This window comes from Eptesicus fuscus, chromosome 24 (assembly GCF_027574615.1).
Source record: "Eptesicus fuscus isolate TK198812 chromosome 24, DD_ASM_mEF_20220401, whole genome shotgun sequence".
NCBI classification, from domain to species: domain Eukaryota; kingdom Metazoa; phylum Chordata; class Mammalia; order Chiroptera; family Vespertilionidae; genus Eptesicus; species Eptesicus fuscus.
In genome coordinates, this window is record NC_072496.1 from 6215015 (window position 1) to 6235684 (window position 20670).

The 20670-nt window shown below is 44.8% G+C and overlaps 1 protein-coding gene across 2 annotated transcripts in view; it reads left to right on the forward strand.

Moving 5' to 3' along the window:
- The window catches only part of ENAH (ENAH actin regulator), a 90947-nt gene that overhangs the window by 34142 nt on the left and 36135 nt on the right, over positions 1 to 20670 (forward strand). For both annotated transcript variants that reach the window (XM_028157997.2, XM_054713048.1), the window contains exons 2-3: positions 6023 to 6188; positions 10201 to 10378. In XM_028157997.2, coding sequence (XP_028013798.2) covers positions 6023 to 6188; positions 10201 to 10378 — 344 coding nt within the window. The remainder of the gene's footprint in view (positions 1 to 6022; positions 6189 to 10200; positions 10379 to 20670) is intronic.

The window sequence follows — 20670 nt, forward strand, 5'->3', positions numbered from 1 at the left end:
ACCGTGACCTCCTGGTTCCTAGGTTAACACTCAACCACTGAGCCACGCTCACCCGGCTTGCTGTGCTTGTTTCGATCTTCATTTCTTTTTTTTTTTTATTCCTCTCTGACTCTTCAGTAGCTGTGGTTCTTAAATCTTGCCTCCCTTCCTGTTAACGTGTCCCCGAAAAGCTGCACGTATGTGTACGGTCTCAGCATCTCAGAAGTCCTCCTGTGGACTTCTTCAGCTACAGATCCTCCCGGAGAAAGCTGGAAATCCCTCTTGTTCGGTCTGATCCAATAATTGAACCGGTACCCGCTCCCCTGGGAACTGACCTTGAGGCCACTTCACAGGGGACGTTCCACTTGCTTAGACCACATTCCACTTGCTAAGACGGTGAGCTCTCCCCTCCGGAGCGTCCCAGAATCCGGACCTGCGCAGAGAAATCCCGCCTAGAGTCCTTTTAAAAAAAAAACCTCTGACTCCCCGCCTTTGGGGGCTGGCACCATTTTGGGGCTCAGCCCATCTGGTTGTCCAGGGGACCTAATAGATTCATAATTCTTTACTCTCTTTGGCTTTGTGTGTTCTTCCTCCGGCGACCCTAACGCCTGTCAGAGGACCCTCTGAGCTGTCCCTGTCATTCCCCTGTTGTCTGTCTGTACACTCATGAACAGGCGGTTCTGTTGTGGCTAAGGCTAGTCATACTTCACAGCAAACGCTTAAGTATTTTACTGGGTGAGAGGGAAGTGAGAAAGAAGAAAGCAAACCCCAGACAGCAGGGAGAACTGGTTAGAAAGCTAGCGATGACATTTACGGTATACTTCTGTACTAGTGGCCTGGTGCACGAAATTTGTGCACAGGGGGTGGGGTGGGGTGGGAGTGTCCCTCAGCCCGGCCTGCACCCTCCAATCTGGGATCCCACCGGGATTGGGCCTAAACCGGCAGTCGAACATCCCTCTCACAATCTGGGACCGCTGGCTCCTAACCGCTCACCTGCCTGATTGCCCCTAACCACTCTGCCTACTGGCCTGCTCGCCCCCACCTGCTGTTCCCCCCCCCCCCGCCAGCCTGCTCACCCTCAACTCTCCCCCCATGCCAGCCTGATCACCCTCAACTGCCCCCCCCCTTGCCGGTCTGCTTGCCCCCCAACTGCCCTCCCCTCCTGGCCTGATCACCCCTAATCGCCTCTGCCTTGGCCCTGCCACCATGGCTTTGTCTGGAAGGATGTTTGGAAGGTCTCCCGGTCTAATTAGCATATCACCCTTTTATTAGTATAGATGTTGCCTTTATTTTGAGATGTTTTACGTTCTAAAATACTGCCTTTCATTAAGTTATGGTGACCCCTCCCCAGTCCCCAATTTCCTGTCTGGCAAGTCGGCCAAAATACGGTATTGTCAGCCTTCTATATTGATCCATCCGATCTGTATTGGAGGTTTCTGAGTCCGTGAGATCCAAAAAGGGTGCTTCCCTGGCTTCTGTGGTGCCCACCTGTCATGGGGGCTGGTCTCTGGAGCGGTTTTCTTCCCACATCAACAGCCCATTCGCCTACTATTTTCCACACCAGCGGGGTGTCCAGCAGTTCAGTTACCCCCGACCCCACAGGCTAGTGGCTCAGCCCCACAAGACTCCCCGTTTCAGATCCCGGCCGCCAGTGGGGGTACGAAGGCCACCCACTTACGCCCCGCTGACCACCGAGTCGGGTTTGATCCTTCACCGGAAGGACTCCCAGAACTTAGGAAAGCACTTTCCTTGTTGTTGCTGGTTTAATAATATAAAGGATGCAACTCAGATTGCATCAGCATGATTGTGAAGTCAATTTCCGACCCTTCGACCCTCCCCAGAGGTGGGGGTTTGGAGGCGGGGGGGACTGGAAATTGCCACCCTCTGATCATGGCTCAGTATTTCTGAAAACAGCTCCCTTCCTCAGGCCCACAAGTCATCTCATTAGCATGCCAGGACTCTCTTCCTGCTCAGGAGATGCCAAGGGTTTTAGGAGCTCTGTGCCAGGAACCGGGACAAAGACCAGAGATTTTTTTTTTTTTTTGCTACAGAATGTCTGTCTCCAGCCAGGAAAGGTCCTCAGATGTTGTGGAAAGGAATGGGAGGACTTGATTTGAATTTGTCGCTAAGAACCCCTGTGGGCTTTTATACATAGAAGGAATACGGAAGAAAGGGCACATTTAGAATAAATGTATGGGTTTGTTTAATTTAAGGTAGGACATCGCAGTGGAGAGAGCAGAAATTTGAATGTATTTGTGTGTAATTCTGCAGCAGGATTTGTAATACCTTGTTTTGATGACTAGTTTAGGAGTTTTTCATGATTGAGATGCTTGAGAGTATTATGGAAATCTTATTTTAAAAATTTATTTATAGTTATAAATTTCCTTAAATCCTACAAAATATTGAGATGATTAAAGTGAAAAGATACCAGCTATAGCTTAAATGAAGCTGAAGTTTCTTCTTACAACCTCTATAATGTAGTTACAAAATAGGATGTTGTTATATGAATGAAATGAATTAATGCATGTAAAACTCTTACAAAGTGCCTGACATAGTAAACCCTCAATGTATTAGCTATTATAATTCATTTTTCATCCTTATTTTTCGCCACCAGAATTTATCTTAAAAAAACCCAAATACTTCGTATTCTCTTTATATGAAATTCAAAATGAGTCCCTTCCTGGCCCGGCTTTGATGTGGGTTCTCCAGGTGCCAGGTGCCCTCTGGGACGGCAGGTACCTGGGCCGGACCTGTCCCTTCGCGCCTTCCACACCCTCACGTGGCGGTTCCTCCTCTCCCCAGAGCATCTCCGCTCTTCTCACATCTGGCTCCTCCCTCCCGCTGCTCCTTGGCCTTGCGTGGAGTTAGATGTATATCCTTAACCTCTCATGTTGAACATTTTTCATTTTCATTAGAAAATGAATCCACTAATTTATTTTTATTTTATTTTATTTTATTTTTTTTGCATTTTTTGGCCTTTGCCTGGCCACTTGGATGTGTTCCTTTGGAGATGTCTTTGTTTCAGTGCGTGTAGCTTTTCCAGGGACGTTGAAGTGACCAGGCAGCTGATGGCTGATGAAGTGGTGTGTATAATAAACGCATATCTATATTATAAAAGGCCCGTGGCCCTAACGCCGTAAGGACCAAAGACTGGCACGGGTGGACGGGGCTGCGCGATTTTGCGCGCTGGGCTTCTAGTTTAAAAATAATTATAAAGACGTCTGCACAAGTCAGGCAATTTCCAAATTCAGTGAGCTATGCGCTTCAGTCTTTGGAATGCCTCCAGGTGCCCGCTGCAGAGCCGTGGTGGTAAGAAACGGTAGAGGAAGAAGTGGGGCCATCATATTGGACTCTTCTGCTTTGGGGTTTTTTGATAGATGTATATTTTTGAAAACCTTTTGTCTTCTTTTTTTTGAGCATTGAAACGACCTGATTTACAAAAGAGGGGTTTAGTGTTGCCTAACTCGTGTGCTCCCACGGGGACTTCCTTCAGGACATCATATTTCTTGAACCGTGGGAATCATGTTGCATGTCCCAAAATAATAATTTTTGAAAACTGGAAAACAGCGCTCTTTATCCGCTCACAGATTTGCTCCTTGGGTTGCGCGCTGTAAGAGGCCCTCTGCTTTACCTGCTTCATGCCGTCTTGCGTTAGGGTTCTGTAGATGTTGTCACGTAAGGGTTCCTCTTGTGAGGGATGAAGAGATTTCCACTGTGACGCTGACACGTGCTCTGAGTCACAGGTTAAAAAATAATTCAAGCTCTAGTCATCGGCTTATTTTTATTCCCAGAACTTTTTACCCCCAAATTTCCAGTGCAGCCCAGCTGGTGTGGTTCAGTGGTTGAGCGTAGGCCCATGAACCAGGAGGTCACAGTTTGATTCAGGGCATGTGCCTGGGTTGTGGGCTCGATTCCAAGTTCGGGAGGGGGGGGCATGTAGTAGGCAGCCGATCAGGGATTCTCTCTCATCACTGATGTTTCTCTCTCTCTCCTCCTCTTCCTTCCTCTCTATAAAATCAATTTAAAAATTAAAAAAAAAAATACAGCTGAAACCGGTTTGGCTCGGTGGATAGAGCGTCGGCCTGTGGACTGAAAGGTCCCGGGTTCGATTCCGGTCAAGGGCATGTACCTTGGTTGCGGGCACATCCCCAATAGGGGGTGTGCAGGAGGCAGCTGATCGATGTTTCTCTCTCATTGATGTTTCTGGATCTCTATCCTTCTCCCTTCCTCTCTGTAAAAAAATCAATAAAATATATTTAAAAAAAAATACAAAAATACAGAGAGCTCAATGACAGTTATGCTTAACCTTTTTTTAGGACAGCATACAATTTTAGACTATCACTGGATGTATTTCAGTGTTTGTGCTGCACAAATATTGTTACAAGTTTTTGTAAAATTTGTCTAGTGGAAAAATGGAGACAATCGGAACCCGTTGTTCTGAAGCAGTGTTTTTGCTCAGGGCTGCGGCCTCTTACGTCTCCACGATCTCCTGCCATCAGGTCGCCTGGCAAGCGGAGTAAAACACACACATGCAGTGTTGAGAGGTGGGGCAGACATGGGGGTCAGAGAAGAGGTCGCGAAAGTGACTTTTTGTTCCTGAGGACATTGGGGAGGAACCCACATGATTTACTTAAAGACTTTGAGGCTAAAGTAGGCCGAATGAGCAAAGCTTTTCATTAAAGACGGGGCTGGAGGAGTTACGTGGGGGCATCTGCATCGGTTATGGCTTCAACATCACCTAAGTCTTCTGCGTGGGGCTTGGGTTAAAGCATAGAGTTACTGTACCTTCTGCTGTTCACTTTTCATCTTTGACTTAAAAAAACAAAAACGAAGTACACTGAAATTCTAATCAGTCATTTCCCCCCAGGGTGGTGTGAGAGGATTTTTGAAAGATGAAACTAGTGCTTGATGGGAAATTCAGCTCCTCTCCCCTCATTTTATTTATTCCTGCATCTCGGTCTCACTTGGTAACAGATGATTGAGATGAAGCTGAGATTGAAAGACATTATTTTGGGATGGTCCTTTTTTTTTCATATTTATCTGTGATGGTTAGAATTATAGTCTAAAGGATCCTTGGAAAGCATCTCCTTTTACTTTTTCATTTTTTAAATGAAGAAATTTGAAACACAGGGTGTTCTGGCCAACGTGTGTCCGAGAGTGAGTCCCATTGCCATCATTGACGGTTGGGGACCACTCCGTATCGTAAGGGGGCAGATAGGCCTTCTCAGAATTTGTTATATAGACCACGAAGCAAGCCTGGTGACCAACATGGTTTTCAGTACAGAGGGATTCACAAACAGGTCACCGATATTATAAATATACTAGAGGCGTGGTGCATGAAATTCGTGCACTTGGCCGGGGGGGGGGCGGGGAAGGGTGTCCCTCAGCCCGGCCTGCACCCTCTTGCAGTCCGGGAGCCATCGGGGGATGTCCGACTGATGGCTTAGGCCCGCTCCCCCTGTGGGACATCCTTAGTGCTGCAGTGGAGGCCGGAGAGGCTCCCGCCACCACCACTGCACTCGCCACCCATGAGCCCCGCTCCTGTGGGAGCACACTGACCACCCGGGGGCAGCTCCTGTGTTGAGCGCCCGCCCCCTGGTGGTCAGGGTGCGTCATAGCGACCCATCATGCCACCGTTGGGTTGATTTGCATATTACCCTTTGACTATATAAGATATATGATTCAATCATATAGGATATATGATCATGGGTAATTTATACTTAGAGTTGTGTTCAGTTTAAGGAGTGTGTCAGATACTCAGGTTTAGAAGAAAACATTTTCGTGTTACTTGTGTGTTCGTGGATCCTGATGCCCTCCTCCTGGCCCTCATTACCCTGTATTTTTTAATCCATTAGACCGTACCCACAAGGGCAGGAAGCTTCCGTCTTGTTCGCTGTTGTTTCTAGCCCCCGGTAAAGCACTAATTGTTGAGTGACTGCTGAGTCGGCTGACTCTGATTTATACGGCTATGTGGGCAACTGAGCATATTTTAAATGTCTCATGTTTGCTTCCCCCCCCCCCCCTTTTCTGCTTGTTCTAACAGTGAACAGAGTATCTGTCAGGCAAGAGCTGCTGTGATGGTTTATGATGATGCCAATAAGAAGTGGGTGCCAGCTGGTGGCTCGACTGGGTTCAGCAGAGTTCACATCTACCACCACACGGGCAACAACACCTTCCGCGTGGTGGGCAGGAAGATTCAGGACCACCAGGTAAGCGTCTGGTTGAGTTCTTCAAGCCCTCTTGTGTTACCGAGGGACATGCTGTTTCGGTAAAAATAAAGCAATGGTTCGAAACCGTAGCCAAAACAGTCTTGATGGGGAAAACATAGGTAGTACTGAAGAACAGCCCTAGAAGGATCTCAATGTTGGCCCACAAAGAAAACGCATATCTATATTATAAAAGGCCCGTGGCCCTAACGCCGTAACGCCCAAAGACTGGCACGGGTGGGCAGGGCTGCGCGATTTTGCGCGCTGGGCTTCTAGTTTAAAAATAATTATAAAGACGTCTGCACAAGTCGGGCAATTTCCAAATGAAAACATTGAAGTGTTTATATATATATATATATTTTATTGTTTTTTTTTTTTACAGAGAGGAAGGGAGAGGGATAGAGAGTTAGAAACATCGGTGAGAGAGAAACATCCGATCAGCTGCCTCCTGCACACCCACTACTGGGGATGTGCCTGCAACCAAGGGACATGCCCTTGACCGGGATTGAACCTGGGACCCTTCAGTCCACAGGCCCACGCTCTATCCACCTAGCCAAACCGGTTAGGGCGAAAACATGGAGATCTTTATCCATAAGAAAAGTAAGCTATCCGGTGACTTTATAGTTTTTGACAAATAGAGTGTTCTTAAAATGTTTGTGAATTTGGAAACACTTCTAAATAATTCATGACACTCATATGAAAGCATTATGAAGATTAGAAAATGTTTAGAAAGAAAGTGCTTAGACCTGAGTGACAAGATCTTATATATAGAAACCTGTGGGACGTCTAATCTGTCCTTAGATGGGCAAATCTTAATGACATATAATGAGCTTAAGAGGGAAGCAGAAGGAAATACTAAAAATAAATAGAACTTGTTAACACAGAAGCTGCCCTACTGAATAGAAAAATTGGCAGAATCAAGCAGAAAAAAAAAAGTTATAAATAAACAATATTAGGATTGGAAAAGAGATGTAGCTATAGATATGAAAATAAGTTATGGTAAGATATTTTGAACAGCTTTATGCCAATAAGTGGGCCATTTTGTAGGAAAATGTTACTTACCAAAACTGGCTTTTGTAGGAAAATGTTACTTACCAAAACTGGCAGAAAAGTAGAAAAATTTAATAGATCTGCAATCATAAAATATATCAGTAGTTAATAATTTACCTAACATGTTATAAAAAGTCTTCAGCAAGATATTAGCAGACCAAATTCAACAGTAAGGTAAGGCTAGTTTAACATTTGATAACTCATAATGTAATTTACCGGGAGAAGACCTATAAGAAACGAGATTCAGGAAAAGCATTTTGATAAAATTAAAATCTGAAGGCACGTTTGGCATAAAAATGAATTTTCTTAATCTGATGAGGATGGCTAACGTAAACATAGAGTAGACATCTCCCAGGACAATAATGTTAGGATTTCCATTAAACTCGGGAATACGTTGAGGATTTCAACTTGAATCGCTTTCATTCATTGAGCATTGCGGAGGAGGTAACCTAGTGATATAAAGATGAAGAATTAGAAGCTAGAAGGAGTATAAAAGAAGTAGTAGAACTCATTTTATTCACTGATGATACAGTTTTCTACATAAAAAATCCAGAGTTATCTACAGAGATAAAATATTACAACTAATAAGACTGTTCAGCAAGGTTGCCCCTATGATTACGATACAAGATCAGTATATAAAAGAAAAGAAAATTTTATAAAAATACTTCAAGTAACAAAATGATACGGTACCTATGAGTATAGCTAATAAAAATTGCTTTCCTCTCATTCCAGAGTACCTTCGTTACACTTCTCAATGGTTATCGGCCTTTCCTAAAGTGGAAACATGTTATTATAATTTATTAACACCTAAACTTTTTGTAGTAAGATCCATTTAAAAAAAAAAATCACCCATCATTTATTTGTAGAATGGAGCGTGTACAAATTACATAAACATATATTAACAGATTCCGTTTCCCTACATTTATTAAGTGGTTATTGTGCTCTAGGCGCTGTGATTAGGTTTCACGAGCGTGATAAGGTTCCCAACCTTGAAAGAAAGATGCGGTAAAGAATGGGGAAAGAAACATAGTAAGTTATGATCTAATAGGAGTGAACCCAGCTTTGGACCTGTGTAGTAGAGGCCCATGTCCATTTCCAAAGAGGAAACTGAGAAACTGAGCAGGTTTGGGGACGAGTCCGGGGACTAGGAGAGCAAACATGGGGGGTTAGGCCCTGCGAAAGAGGGAGGGCTGTGTGGGAAGCCTCGCAGGCCATGGTTTGGGGCCCAGAAGTCCCTCCCACATGTTGGGAAGAAGTGTGACTCTGAATTAGACGGGCCCTCATAGACCAGCCACAGTCATTTCCATTACTTTTGGATTAAGGTGATTTAAGACTGTTCGTTTCCCTAGCTGTTTGCCAGAAGCCAATGTACGTTTTCCCTGGGGTGGGGGGGCGGGGGAGAGAAAGGAGAAATATCATCATCGTAGGCATTAACATTTCCTTAAAATTGTCCATATGCAGTGTCTGGCACTCAATCAGAATACCCAGGCATACGAGGAGACAGGAGAAAGAAACAGCAATAGGACAGACCCCTGGGATCCAGTTAATGGAACTATCAGGAAGTGACTTTAAAATAACTATGCTTAGTGCATTCAAGGAAATACAATACAGATTGAGGATTTCAGCAGAGAACTGGATACTTGAAAAAAAGAACAAAATGGAAATTTAAGGCCTGGGGCAGGGGTGGGGGCGGGGGTGGGTTAGAACGGGTGCAGGGGGAACAAAGGGGACATGTGATACTTTCAACAATAAAGATTTAAAAAAAATAAAAATAAATAAAATAACTGCTGTTAACTCAGAGATGGTGTTTATTTTTTTGTTTTTGTTTTACAACCAATTAGAAATAGCTAAAAAGAATTAGTAAACTGAAATAGAGGTCAGGAAAAAAAATTCAGACTGAATTCAGCTAAGATAATCAGAAATAGGTAATGCACGAAGAGCTTAGGGGAGACATAAGGGAATACAGTGAGAAGGTGTGTAGAGTCTGTGTAGGCAGAATCCCAGAGGAGAGGGGAGACTGGGGCAGAGCAAGAACTGAAGAGAGAATGAAGAAGAGTTTTCAAAAGGGATGAAATCAGTACCAAGAAAGCCCTATAGGAACCCCTTGTGTTAAAATCACTGCAGACTAAATACAAGGCGAAACTCTCGAGCTGTCCTTGAAAATCAGATACCGTTAAAGTAGCAACCATCAACTGTCAGCTGACTGACTTCTCCATAGAATCAAGAGCTGGGAGGCAGTGAGCTTCAAATGACTGTAAGGCAGTGAGTGACCACTTAACATTCCGTACCTAACACAAATTTTCTTCAAAAAATGAGGGTGAAATAAAGATACATTCTGACAGAAAAAAATGGAGAGACTTCCTCGCCAGATCTACGGTGGAAGAGATTCTTCAAGTTCAAAAAAAACAGTCCCAACAGAAGCTTGAAGAGGGTAGAGGATTAACCCTTTGCACTCGCTTGCTTTTTTCGATTCCTTTATTCTACTGCTAACCATGTTGAGTCACACTCGACATCCGAGTGCAAAGGGTTAAAAAGCACCAGAAAGCATAAGTGTTGATGTTATTGACTGTACAAAGCTAAAAATAGTGCTTTATGGGGGTTAAAATATATGGAGAATGAAAATCCTATACAATAAAAGTCTAATATGCAAATTGACGGAACGGTGGACCGTGGAAGACTGGTCGTGATGACGCGCACTGACCACCAGGGGGCAGACGCTCAACGTAGGAGCTGCCCCCCTGGTGGTCAGTGTGCTCCCACAGAGGGAGCGCCACTCAGCCAGAAGCCGGGCTCAGGGCTGATGAGCGTGGCGGCGGTGGCGGTGGCGGTGGCAGTGGCGGGAGCCCTCCTGCCTCCACCACAGCGCTAAGGATGAATGAATGAATACCGCTTCAATCAGGATTTGTTGACTCTGTTGATGTTGCCATTTATTGGCTTGACTTTAAAAAGAATTACTGTCTTTTAGGTGGTGATAAATTGTGCCATTCCTAAAGGGTTGAAGTACAATCAAGCTACACAGACCTTCCACCAGTGGCGAGACGCTAGACAGGTGTATGGTCTCAACTTTGGCAGCAAAGAGGATGCCAATGTTTTTGCAAGTGCCATGATGCATGCCTTAGAAGTGTTGAATTCGCAGGAAGCAGGTAAGGGCCCCGCGGTTGGCTTGTTTCCTTGAACCGAAGTGCCGTCTGTCAGTTAACACAGACCTTTTCTGACCAACTTGTAAATCACATGTGTGTGTGACGTTATTCTCTGCAGAGATGTGAACTTTTTTATTTGTCGATGTAAAGATGGATTCTGGAAGGACAGTCGTAGGAGATGGGTTCACTGGTCATTTTTAAATGCTTTTCGTTGGAAAGCGACCTAGTTTTCTGTTCCTCCTGCTGTAGAACCTCAACTTTTGGTGCAAGGACGGTGAGGCCCAGAGACTATGCAGTAGATCACAATTATGCACATTTATCTTCATCTCAGATTTTATGAAGAAACACGTGGTTTCTGAAGCATGTTTTTTAGCCACCACTGAGGCCTTTGAACCTCAAGTAGGACGAGGTCTCCTGCATCCTCGTCATGAACAATTTGATTCCAAAAGTTGTTTCACAATTTCAGGAGTGCCCTCAGGTGGTATTTGCTATGAATTGCATCTCCCCTGACTGCACGGTGGTTAGACAGCAATGTAGAAATAATTAACTTAATAAAAAAAAAACACCACAAAAAAATACACCTCCAGGATTTAAGGCTGTATATGTATCAGAGATGGGCTCTATTTTTGTTTAAAGAACAGAAAAAGAAATACACCCAAGTATTTGTTCTCTTTGGGGAGATAGCTTTTATTATCAGCAAACAGATGCTATACATAAAACAGTACAACTGTGATTTCTCTTGCCTGCACCGTGTATTTCATAGTGACCCATAGGACATAAATATTCCATGAACAAAATTTATGTATTTTAAAGGAATGACTTCTATAGTCATTTGACATTTTGTTGAAGGTAGAGAATTTTGAAACCTATTACAGACACACTCAATTTTACTTATTCCTTCCCTCGTTGTAAAAAGGATCGAAACTTCTAGCCCATTTGTTAGTTTATTTCAAATGTGAATTTCAAAGAAGACATTTTTGGAAGCTTGCTGGAAGTCATGTATTATGCCTATCGATGATTTATATTAGATCTCCTTTGAGCAAATTAATATCTCTATAAATAATTGGTACACAGCTCTCATATGTTATCTGTTTTGAGGAAATAAATGACTGAACTTCTCCTGGTTTGTCTGTAAGTCCAGAAAAATAGCATAGAAAAGTCTGCATGTATGTAGTCTTGCGTGTAGATGATCGGAAGTCACTGTACTTACCCTACAGGCGTCAATATTGTATCAGCCTTCTGTTGTAGAATTGCTTTTCTGTCGCCATAGTGTTATCATGGGAAAGAACCGAGAATTGTGGTTCTTAATATCTTAACTACATAGTAAAAAAATTAAAGGGCCAAAGTTTAGGCAGCATATATGTATGACAATCATTTGGCTTCCCCATGTTTGGAACAAGGTAGCATTTTAATTTTAATTTCTAAACCTTCAAAAAAGAGTATTTACTACTATTAGGAGCGAAATGTTACTAATTTAAAGTAGTTAAAATTGTTTAGTCGTCAGCTGTTGTTTTTTAACCAAATGGAAAGGATTGTTTTTATCAGGATGTAGTAATACATTTGTGCTTTCAACATGCAAATGCTAATTAATGTTTTTTTCTTCTGACCTTGATATTTTTAAATTAATGAGTCTTAATGGGGAGAGACTCAATTACATTCTCTGTAATTTCCACATTGTAGAACGTTTGGCAAATGGGAAAATCACCCCTCATCTGATGGGCTACACAAGCATTTTGAAAAGGCAAAAAAAAAATGTACTAGATTCTTCTTAGATTATTTTGAGCCACTATTCTCTGCTCTGTCGCAACCTCAGCCGGTCGTACTGTGGGCTGAGGAAAGAGAGAGGTGAAGAAGTTGGTCCATCCTTGTCATGGCCCAAGCCATTGGCAGAGAGGCTTTGGATTCATAGCTTTTTCATCAGAGAAAACAAAGCATTTGGTGGGCGTTTTTCATAGTCTGATCTATTTAGAAAATGACGTTTCATAAATTACTGTAGTGAAACACTAATTTCTGATTTTTTTTAAAAAAAAATTTGTATTGATTTCAGAGAGGAAGGGAGAGGGGAGAGAGAGAGAGAGAAACATCAGTGATGAGAGAGAATCATTGGTTGGCTGCCTCTTCCAAGCCCCCTACTGGGGATCGAGCCCGCAGCTCTGGCATGGGCCCCTGACCGGAATCGAACCCGGGACCCTTCCGTCTGCAGGCCGACGCTCTATCCACGGAGCCAAACCAGCTAGGGCTGATTTCTGACTTTTGATGCCATTAATTGGTTTGGAAGTGGAGGCCTGGGAGGTGATAGATGCTAAGAATCAGAAAGGCCCTTGGGGAAGGACTGACGTTTTTCTGTCAATCTCCATGAAGTAGGTGAGGTCTGTTCTCTACCCCAGGTTCATTTTGCAGGCCCCCTCCCACCCACCCAAACAAACCTACCAATACTGTCGCCTCTCATCTGGACCGTCTCCCTTCCACGGCTGTTTGCTTTGGGCTCACAGCCCGTTCCTTGCTAAAGCCACCCATTGTCTATCTGCCAAAACCAAGTTGAAAAAGGTTAAACCTCCGTGTCGACTCCCTGAACAAATAATAGGCCCCAGAAGTCCGTGATCAGAAGCAAAAGAAACATTTGCCCATGACGATAAAGCAACTACAGATACTCGTCTCTCCTGCTCCTTCATGTCTTACCACTTTTTAAAACCATTTCTCTTTTCATAGTGAATGCTTCTGTTTATTGTTTTTATTAGGTGTTAACGTCCGTATTATCCATTGAACGTTGGTTAGTCCTTCTTAGCGATTTTCAGACTTTTTAAAGTCACGGACACTTTTGTTCAAGTAATGTTTTCAGAAGTTCGGCGCATAAACAGGCCAAAACAGAAAGGGGGAGCTTCTCTGGTTCATGTGGGGGGGTTGGGAGTCCATAGCCACTGAGGCACGTGTGGGTCTCCAGAGCAGGATCTGAACGTCACTAACCTGTATTTTTTTTTTTTTTACCAAAACCAATGATTCCGCAATCCTCTCTTCCTCGCTCCCTTGCTCCCTAAATCCTCTAAATCCTCAAACACGTTCTTTAATAAAATTAATAAGAAAGTAGCTTCCTTTGGGGATCCTCACGCTGACCTTTGCAAGGTGTCCTATACGTGCTTACTATTTCCATTTCTTAGGAAAAGGGGGGGTGGCAGGCATGCTGTCCGTGACTTTGTTTTTAACTCGCTGTGCAGTTACCGAATAGCCTGGAAAGTACAGGAGGTACCAAATACAGTGAGTTATATTTGGAACTTAAGAAACAAAAATCACATGTTGTACCATTTTTTTTTAAAAAAGAGTTGAAGTAGTGTTTTTCCTTATACCAAATGCTACAGTTTATCTGTTTCCGTTGCCTAATGGAGCGATGGACTAGATTTTGAACAAGTGCATTCAAAACGCTTTATTCAGACTGACATTTGGGATTTCTACATTATGTATCAAGTACATGTATAGCAATTGTGCAGACAACAGTTACGGGTCATATAGAATATAAAGTCAGTCCTTGCGATGATTGGTAGAGGTCAGTTTGCACCATGCTTCATTTTGGAAAAGGTGGAAGTCATTTGAAGACAGGAAATGATTTTTTTAAAATATTTTTTTTATTGTTTTTTTACAGAGAGGAAGGGAGAGAGTTAGAAACATCGATGAGAGAGAAACATCCATCAGCTGCCTCCTGCACACCCCCTACTGGGGATGTGCCCGCAACCAAGGGACATGCCCATGACCGGAATCGAACCTGGGACCCTTCAGTCTGCAGGCTGATGCTCCATCCACTGAGCCAAACCGGTTAGGGCAGGAAATGATTTCTTTTTAAAATTATTTTTTAAAAGAAAAATCATGCCTCGCCAGGGAGATTATCCTGCCGTGTTCTGCTCACCTAAGCTTAAGCCTACCTTTGTATGAAGGAAATCTTTAATATTTTGCCATTGGTAACACTGCTTCTGCTAGATTTAAAAAAACACACCCACAAATCTACCGAAAACGAGAACATACTCAGAGATATCCGCGTGTTCGAAATTTTCTTTAGGTTTTATAAATACACATAAACACGGAGATGCCACTCTGTAGTGACACGGCTGTTTTCCACACTGCCACGAGTCATGAGAGCAGTAGGAAGGTTATATCACAAAAAACGGTCACGCGTGTTTTGCGCATACATACCGCCCTAGGCGCTGGGAGTCATACTGACATGATCCGGCCTATTCCTTACCTCCCAGGATTTCACAGTTGGGCGGGAGCTGCTAGAGTCAAGGTCAGCAAAATTAGAACCCCTTGTGTGAGAGGCTGGGAAGGGTGCACAGGCCTTTGGGACTGAAGAGAGGGAGAGGGTTAAGGAGCTCTCTGAAGAGGAGATGATGTTTGAGCTACATCTTGAAGAATGAGTAGGCTCCCAGAACCTTCTGGTAGGCTTGGTGGCATGAGAGCGCCAAGGAGCAGCTGGGAAGCAGCAGATGGACGGTGTAGGGCGTGGGCATGAGAATATGGATTGGGGGTGCGGGGGGGGGGACCCTAAGAGGCAAGGCTGGAACGTTTGGGAAGGTTGAGGAGCGCGCATGTTACGTGGTGGGTGGGGCAGTCGTGTGATGTGATTAATCGGGCTGGTGCTTTAGACCGGATGTGATGGGCTGGTGTGTGGTTACAAGCATGGAGGTCAGACGAGGACGCGGTGGTGATAATCTCGGTGGGAAGGATGAGGCCTGAAGTGACACGTCTGAAGGGGGAAGGAACCGAGAGAAGAGGGCATGGCAAACCTGCATTTAGTGCCTTCGACGCGTGTTCTCCTTTAGTCACGAGAGCAGCTGTGAGGCAGGCATGACCTGGTTCCGGGTCCCTGCCGTGTGCCGGGTCCTAATCGGGCACCTGATATCCCTGATCATCTTTAATACGAGGTTGGTGGTGCTGTCTTTGTTGTAGGGTGTGATTCAGGGCTGACAGAAGGACCGGGCTTGCCCCAAGGCCCACCGCTAGCCAGGGGCACAACTGGCATTTGTGCCCCGATCTGGTTTTCCCATTCATCCTCTCTCCGTATCTCAGTGAGATGGAATGGACAGGCCAGGAAGGGGAGAAATGTGTCTACTGGCCAGAGATGGAGAGGAGGAGGATGGGACTCTAATATATATATATAGAGGCCCGGTGCATGAATTCGTGCATGGGTGGGGTCCGGCCAGCCTGGCCAGGGGGAGAGGACATGGGCGGTTGGCCGGCCTGCCTGCTGGTCGAACTCCTGGTCGAGGGGACAATCTGCATATTAGCCTTTTATTATATAGGATATACACTGAGTGGCCAGATTATTATGCATTCAGAGATGATAATTGGCCACTCAGTGTATGTTGCGCATAAATTAGAGAAACATTTGCTGGATGTTAAACAGTCAAAATTTCGGATACCGTTTTTTGTTTTAATTTTTTGATTGATTTCAGAGAGGAAGGGAGAGGGAGAGAGAGAGAAACATCCATGATGAGAGAGAATCATGGAATGGCTGCCTCCTGCACGCTCCCTACTGGGGATCGAACCCGCAACCCGGGCATGTGCCCTGACCGGGAATCGAACCATGACCTCTTGGTTCATAGGTCAACTGTAAACCACTGAGCTACGCCACTGAGCTGGGTTCTGATACCTTTTTGTAAGACTTCTTCATCTTTGAACGAAGATGCAGAGGGTAGGAAGAAGCTTTAATACAGTAGTCTCTCTTGTTGTCCGCTGGTGCTAAGAAATGAATTGCAGGACCCACTTGCACTCCGGTGAGACCAGTCACAACACACATTGGCAGCCAAACCTCCTAATTGTGCACGTGCTTCTATCCGTCTGCAAGTGGGATGGGTTGTCCATGCTTGTGTTCAGCAAAGAGCATGTGGACACGGGTGCGGTGGCCTCTGAATTCACATTGGGCGTTCCTGTTCCATGATCGAGGCAAGAGAGGGAAATTCTAACCAAACTTCGGAAGATGGTATTCAATAGTGGTATTTTTGAAAACAGTATTTCACATATAAAGAATATTGTGAGCCCCGGCTGGCTTGGCTCAATGGATGGAGCATTGGCCTGCGGACTGAGGGGTCTCGGGTTCGATTCCGGTCAAGGGTGCATGCCCGGGTTGTGGGCTTGATCCAACCCAGTGTGTGTGTGTGTGTGTGTGTGTGTGTGCAGGGGGCAGCGATCGATGGCTCTCTCTCATCATTGATGTCTCTCTCTCTCTTTCTCTCCCTTTCTCCCCCTTTCTCCCTCTCTCCCTTCCTCTTTGAAATCAATAAAAAATATTTTTAAAAAAGCATATTGTGACATAGTTTATAAATTCATACAAAATGCCCAAGAGGTAGATGGTCTCATCATCTAAAAGAAGAAAAATCACAGCGAACTGAATGATTTATACTCCTAATAAGATAACGATGTTACATGCTATGAGAAACAAAAATGAAGAATTCAGAATTGTCGACCTTCAGGGTCTGTTCATTGTGCAGAGAAAAAAAGACAGGGTCAGAAACGTATAGGCAGTGTAAGTACCGTAAGTGGCACAGAGAGAGGTCAGAAAGCGGAATAAGCCAAAATAGCACCCTGCTCATGGAGCGATACCAGAAATAATTCTCAGAAGGTAGACCTGCTATTTATGTGGACTTTTTTTTGCCATTTCGGAGGTGATGCGTGCTAGAAAACAGATGACCTCCGTTTTCTGGAAGTGTTCAGGGGTACATGGCAATGACAGTGCCACTCACGTAGGAAGGAATACGTGTTTATCTTGCAGCCTCGTGTGCAAATACTGACCTGACCTTTACTTTGGTCACCCTGTACTCAACACAAAATCACCTTTCCGTGTTCAGATTTAGGGTCACCGGTCCCCATCGATTTAAATGTTTCTCTGAGCGCCCGTTGGAACGAAGAGATTGGCTACATGAGGGACATTGCTTCCCAGGAAATAGGTCTCGAGTCTCCCTCGGATCCACCTTCTGTTCGTCGGAGGCAGGGGGGATGTCTGCATACCTACTGTGTGTCCACCAGATACTCTTGTCGTGGCTTTCCATTGCTCTGAGAAGGAAGTACAGACTCCTCCATGTGACTTTCGGTTCCTTCGTGAGCTGGTCCTTCTGTATTCAGTAAACACATGCTCCTACATCCGGGTCCTTGCACAGTTTGTGCCTTTCACGGCGATGGCCACTTCGGTGGTGGCCTTTTTCATTTTCTTTGAATATATTGATGTTTCATGTAAGCAACATCCCATCATATTTGACTTCGCATATCAAATTTGTGGCCTGCTAATTAGGGTAAATTTTTAAAAAATATATATATTTTGTATTGATTTCAGAGAGGAAGGGAGAGGGAGAGAGAATCATGGATCGGCTGCCTCCTGCACGCCCCCTACTGGGGATTGAGCCAGCAACCTGGGCATGTGCCCTTGACCGGAATCGAACCCGGGACCTTTCAGTCCGCAGGCCGGCGCTCCATCCACTGAGCCAAACTGGCCAGGGATAGAGTAATCTTTTTTAAAGAGACGTAAGATAAAATACATATTGTTAGGGGTATAATGACATATTTTTAGGGATAGAAGTACATTTCTGAGACTGAAGCTAATGATGCTTAGTCTGTAGAACAAATTTATTTTTATGTTCTTGCTGACGGCCCACGCCAGTAACTGTACTTAGATGTAATTTTACTTCATAAACTCCACATGAGGTAAACAAACCCAGTTTAACTTTTATGTATTCAACAGAATTATTTTTTTAAATATCTTTTTATTCATTTCAGAGAGGAAGGGAGAGGGAGAGAGAGATAGGGACATCAATGATGAGAGAGAATCATTGATCGGCTGCCTCCTGCACGCCCCCTACTGGGGATCAAGCCCACAATCCGGGCACGTGCCCTTGACCTGAATCGAACCTGGGACCCTTCCGTCCGCAGGCTGACGTTCTATCCACTGAGCAAGGGCAAAAGAATTAATTTTTTAAAAAAACTATTATAAAATTTTATGTATTTTTAATTTCACAAAGTAAAAATGTGGGCATCGTCGTTTTGGACAGAAGCTGCTTCTGGGTTTGGCCGATGAAGAGCGTGAGCTCCGGTGCAGTGAGACGGAGAAGGGCCCGGCGCCAGGGCTCCCAGGGCGGGGCAGGCCGCTGTCCTGGTTTAACTGGGACAGCGCTGGTTCTCCGTGCACCGGCCTCAGTGGATGGGCATTCAGAGCCCTGGCCTCCGCCGCGCCTCTGGCTGTCCTTCCCGCTGAAACGCGCGCCTCCCCAGACCCGCCCCGGCCTTTGGAGGGGCCCCTGGGCCCCGGCACTGCCGTCCCCGCCGACACTCGGTCACGGTCACGGTCACGTTGGTGTCATCAGTCACTTCCTTCGTGGTTCACATTCAGTTCTCTCGTCGGAAACCGGAGCCGGCCAGAGCCCCGCCTGAAAGAACTCCGGTTCCCAGCACAGCGTTTTGTTCTCCGAGGGGAGGAAGGCTGGTGTTTCTGATGGGGCTGCTTCTAAAAATGGAAGCAGTGCGGAGAGGCAGAGAGAGACGGTCACGTGGGCTAACGTCCCACCACCAGAGGCCATTCCTTCTAAGGTTTTCTGGAATGGGGAGGCGAAAGGCACGGAGATCCTTTTCAACTTGGGGTTGTAATCACTTCTCAGATGAAGAGCACAGCACAACACTCTATTATTATTATTATTATTATTATCATTATTATTATTATTATTATTACTGAGCTTTTCCACGTGCCATGCAGTTCACCCATTCAGTGTACAATTCAGTGGTTTTTAGTATTTTCACAGGGCTGTGCAGTTAGCGCTGCTCTCACTTTTTGAACATTTTCATCATGCCTGTGCCCTTAAGCCATTATCACCACCTCACACCCTGACCCACTCCCAATTCCTCCATACTTCTCAGCTCCTGGCAACCACTAATTTACTTTCTATCTCTGCCAGAGAGTGTATGTAAGGACTGAGGATATACACACATACATACATACATATATACACACACACACACACATATGTATGTATGTAAATATAAATAGATATATAGTATACATTGGCCCGATTATTATGATCTCTGAACGCATAATTATCTGGCCATTCAGTGTATATCCTATATAATAAAAGGCTAATATGCAAATTGTCCCCTCGACCAGGAGTTCAACCAGCAGGCAAGCCGGCCAACCGCCCATGTCCCCTCCCCCTGGCCAGGCTGGCCGGACCCCACCCATGCACGAATTCACGCACCGGGCCTCTAATATATATATATGTGTATATATATATGTGTGTGTGTGTGTGTGTGTATGACATATATACACATACACACACACACACACACACACACACACACACACACACTGAGTGGCCAGATTATTATGCGTTCAGAGATCATAATAATCTGGCCACTCATTGTATATGGTATATTTATACATAATATAGTATACATGGTATCCCCCCAAAAAATGCTTACACACTTTAACAGCTGCTAACTCAATTTAAAAAAAAAATGATTGATTTTAGAGAGGGAGAGAGAGATAGAAACATCAATGATGAGAGAATCATTGCTTAGCTACCTCCTGCATGTCCCCACACTGGGGATGGAGCCCATAACCTGGGCATGTGCCCTGACCGGGACTCAAACCCTGACCTCCTGGTGAATGGGTCGACGCTCAACCACTGAGCCACGCCAGGTAGGGCTGATAGCCCCATTTTACAAATGAAATGTGTTTTAATAAACACGGCCTTTATAACTACTTCAAATGTGTTTATGCCTTTTTGGGGGCACATTATACATATTCTCAGTCCTTTTATATGTATGCACACGTATGTGTCTGGTATGTGTATCTTCCTTATCCATCCATCTGTTGATGGACACTCAGATTGAAATCTTTGAGATCCTGGTTTCCTTCCCTTTGGGTACACAGCCAGAAGTAAGATTGCTGGATCCTGTGGTCGTTTTCTTTTCATATTTTTGAGGATCCTCAGTCCTGTGTTTTCTTGGTGACTGAGCCACTGTCCAGGCCAAGAGTACCTGACTTTTTCTTTTTTTTTTTTAACGGAGGCAGCCATACCACTGCCGTGCCTTCCTCCAGGCGGCTCTAGGTACCTTAGAGCCCCCACACACACATTTGCTTCCATTCCCTCTCAAAAGTGCATCTCGTAGGACTTTGCAACCATGAAGGTCATCCCCGGGGGCCTTACGGACAGAAGTGTGGACGCTGCTCATTTGGATGCTGATTTTGTGCAGGGGACAGACCAGCTTTGCAGAGTGCCGATGGAAAGAGAGCCGGCTCTGAGCCAGCGTTGCCTCGTTTCATCCTCAGA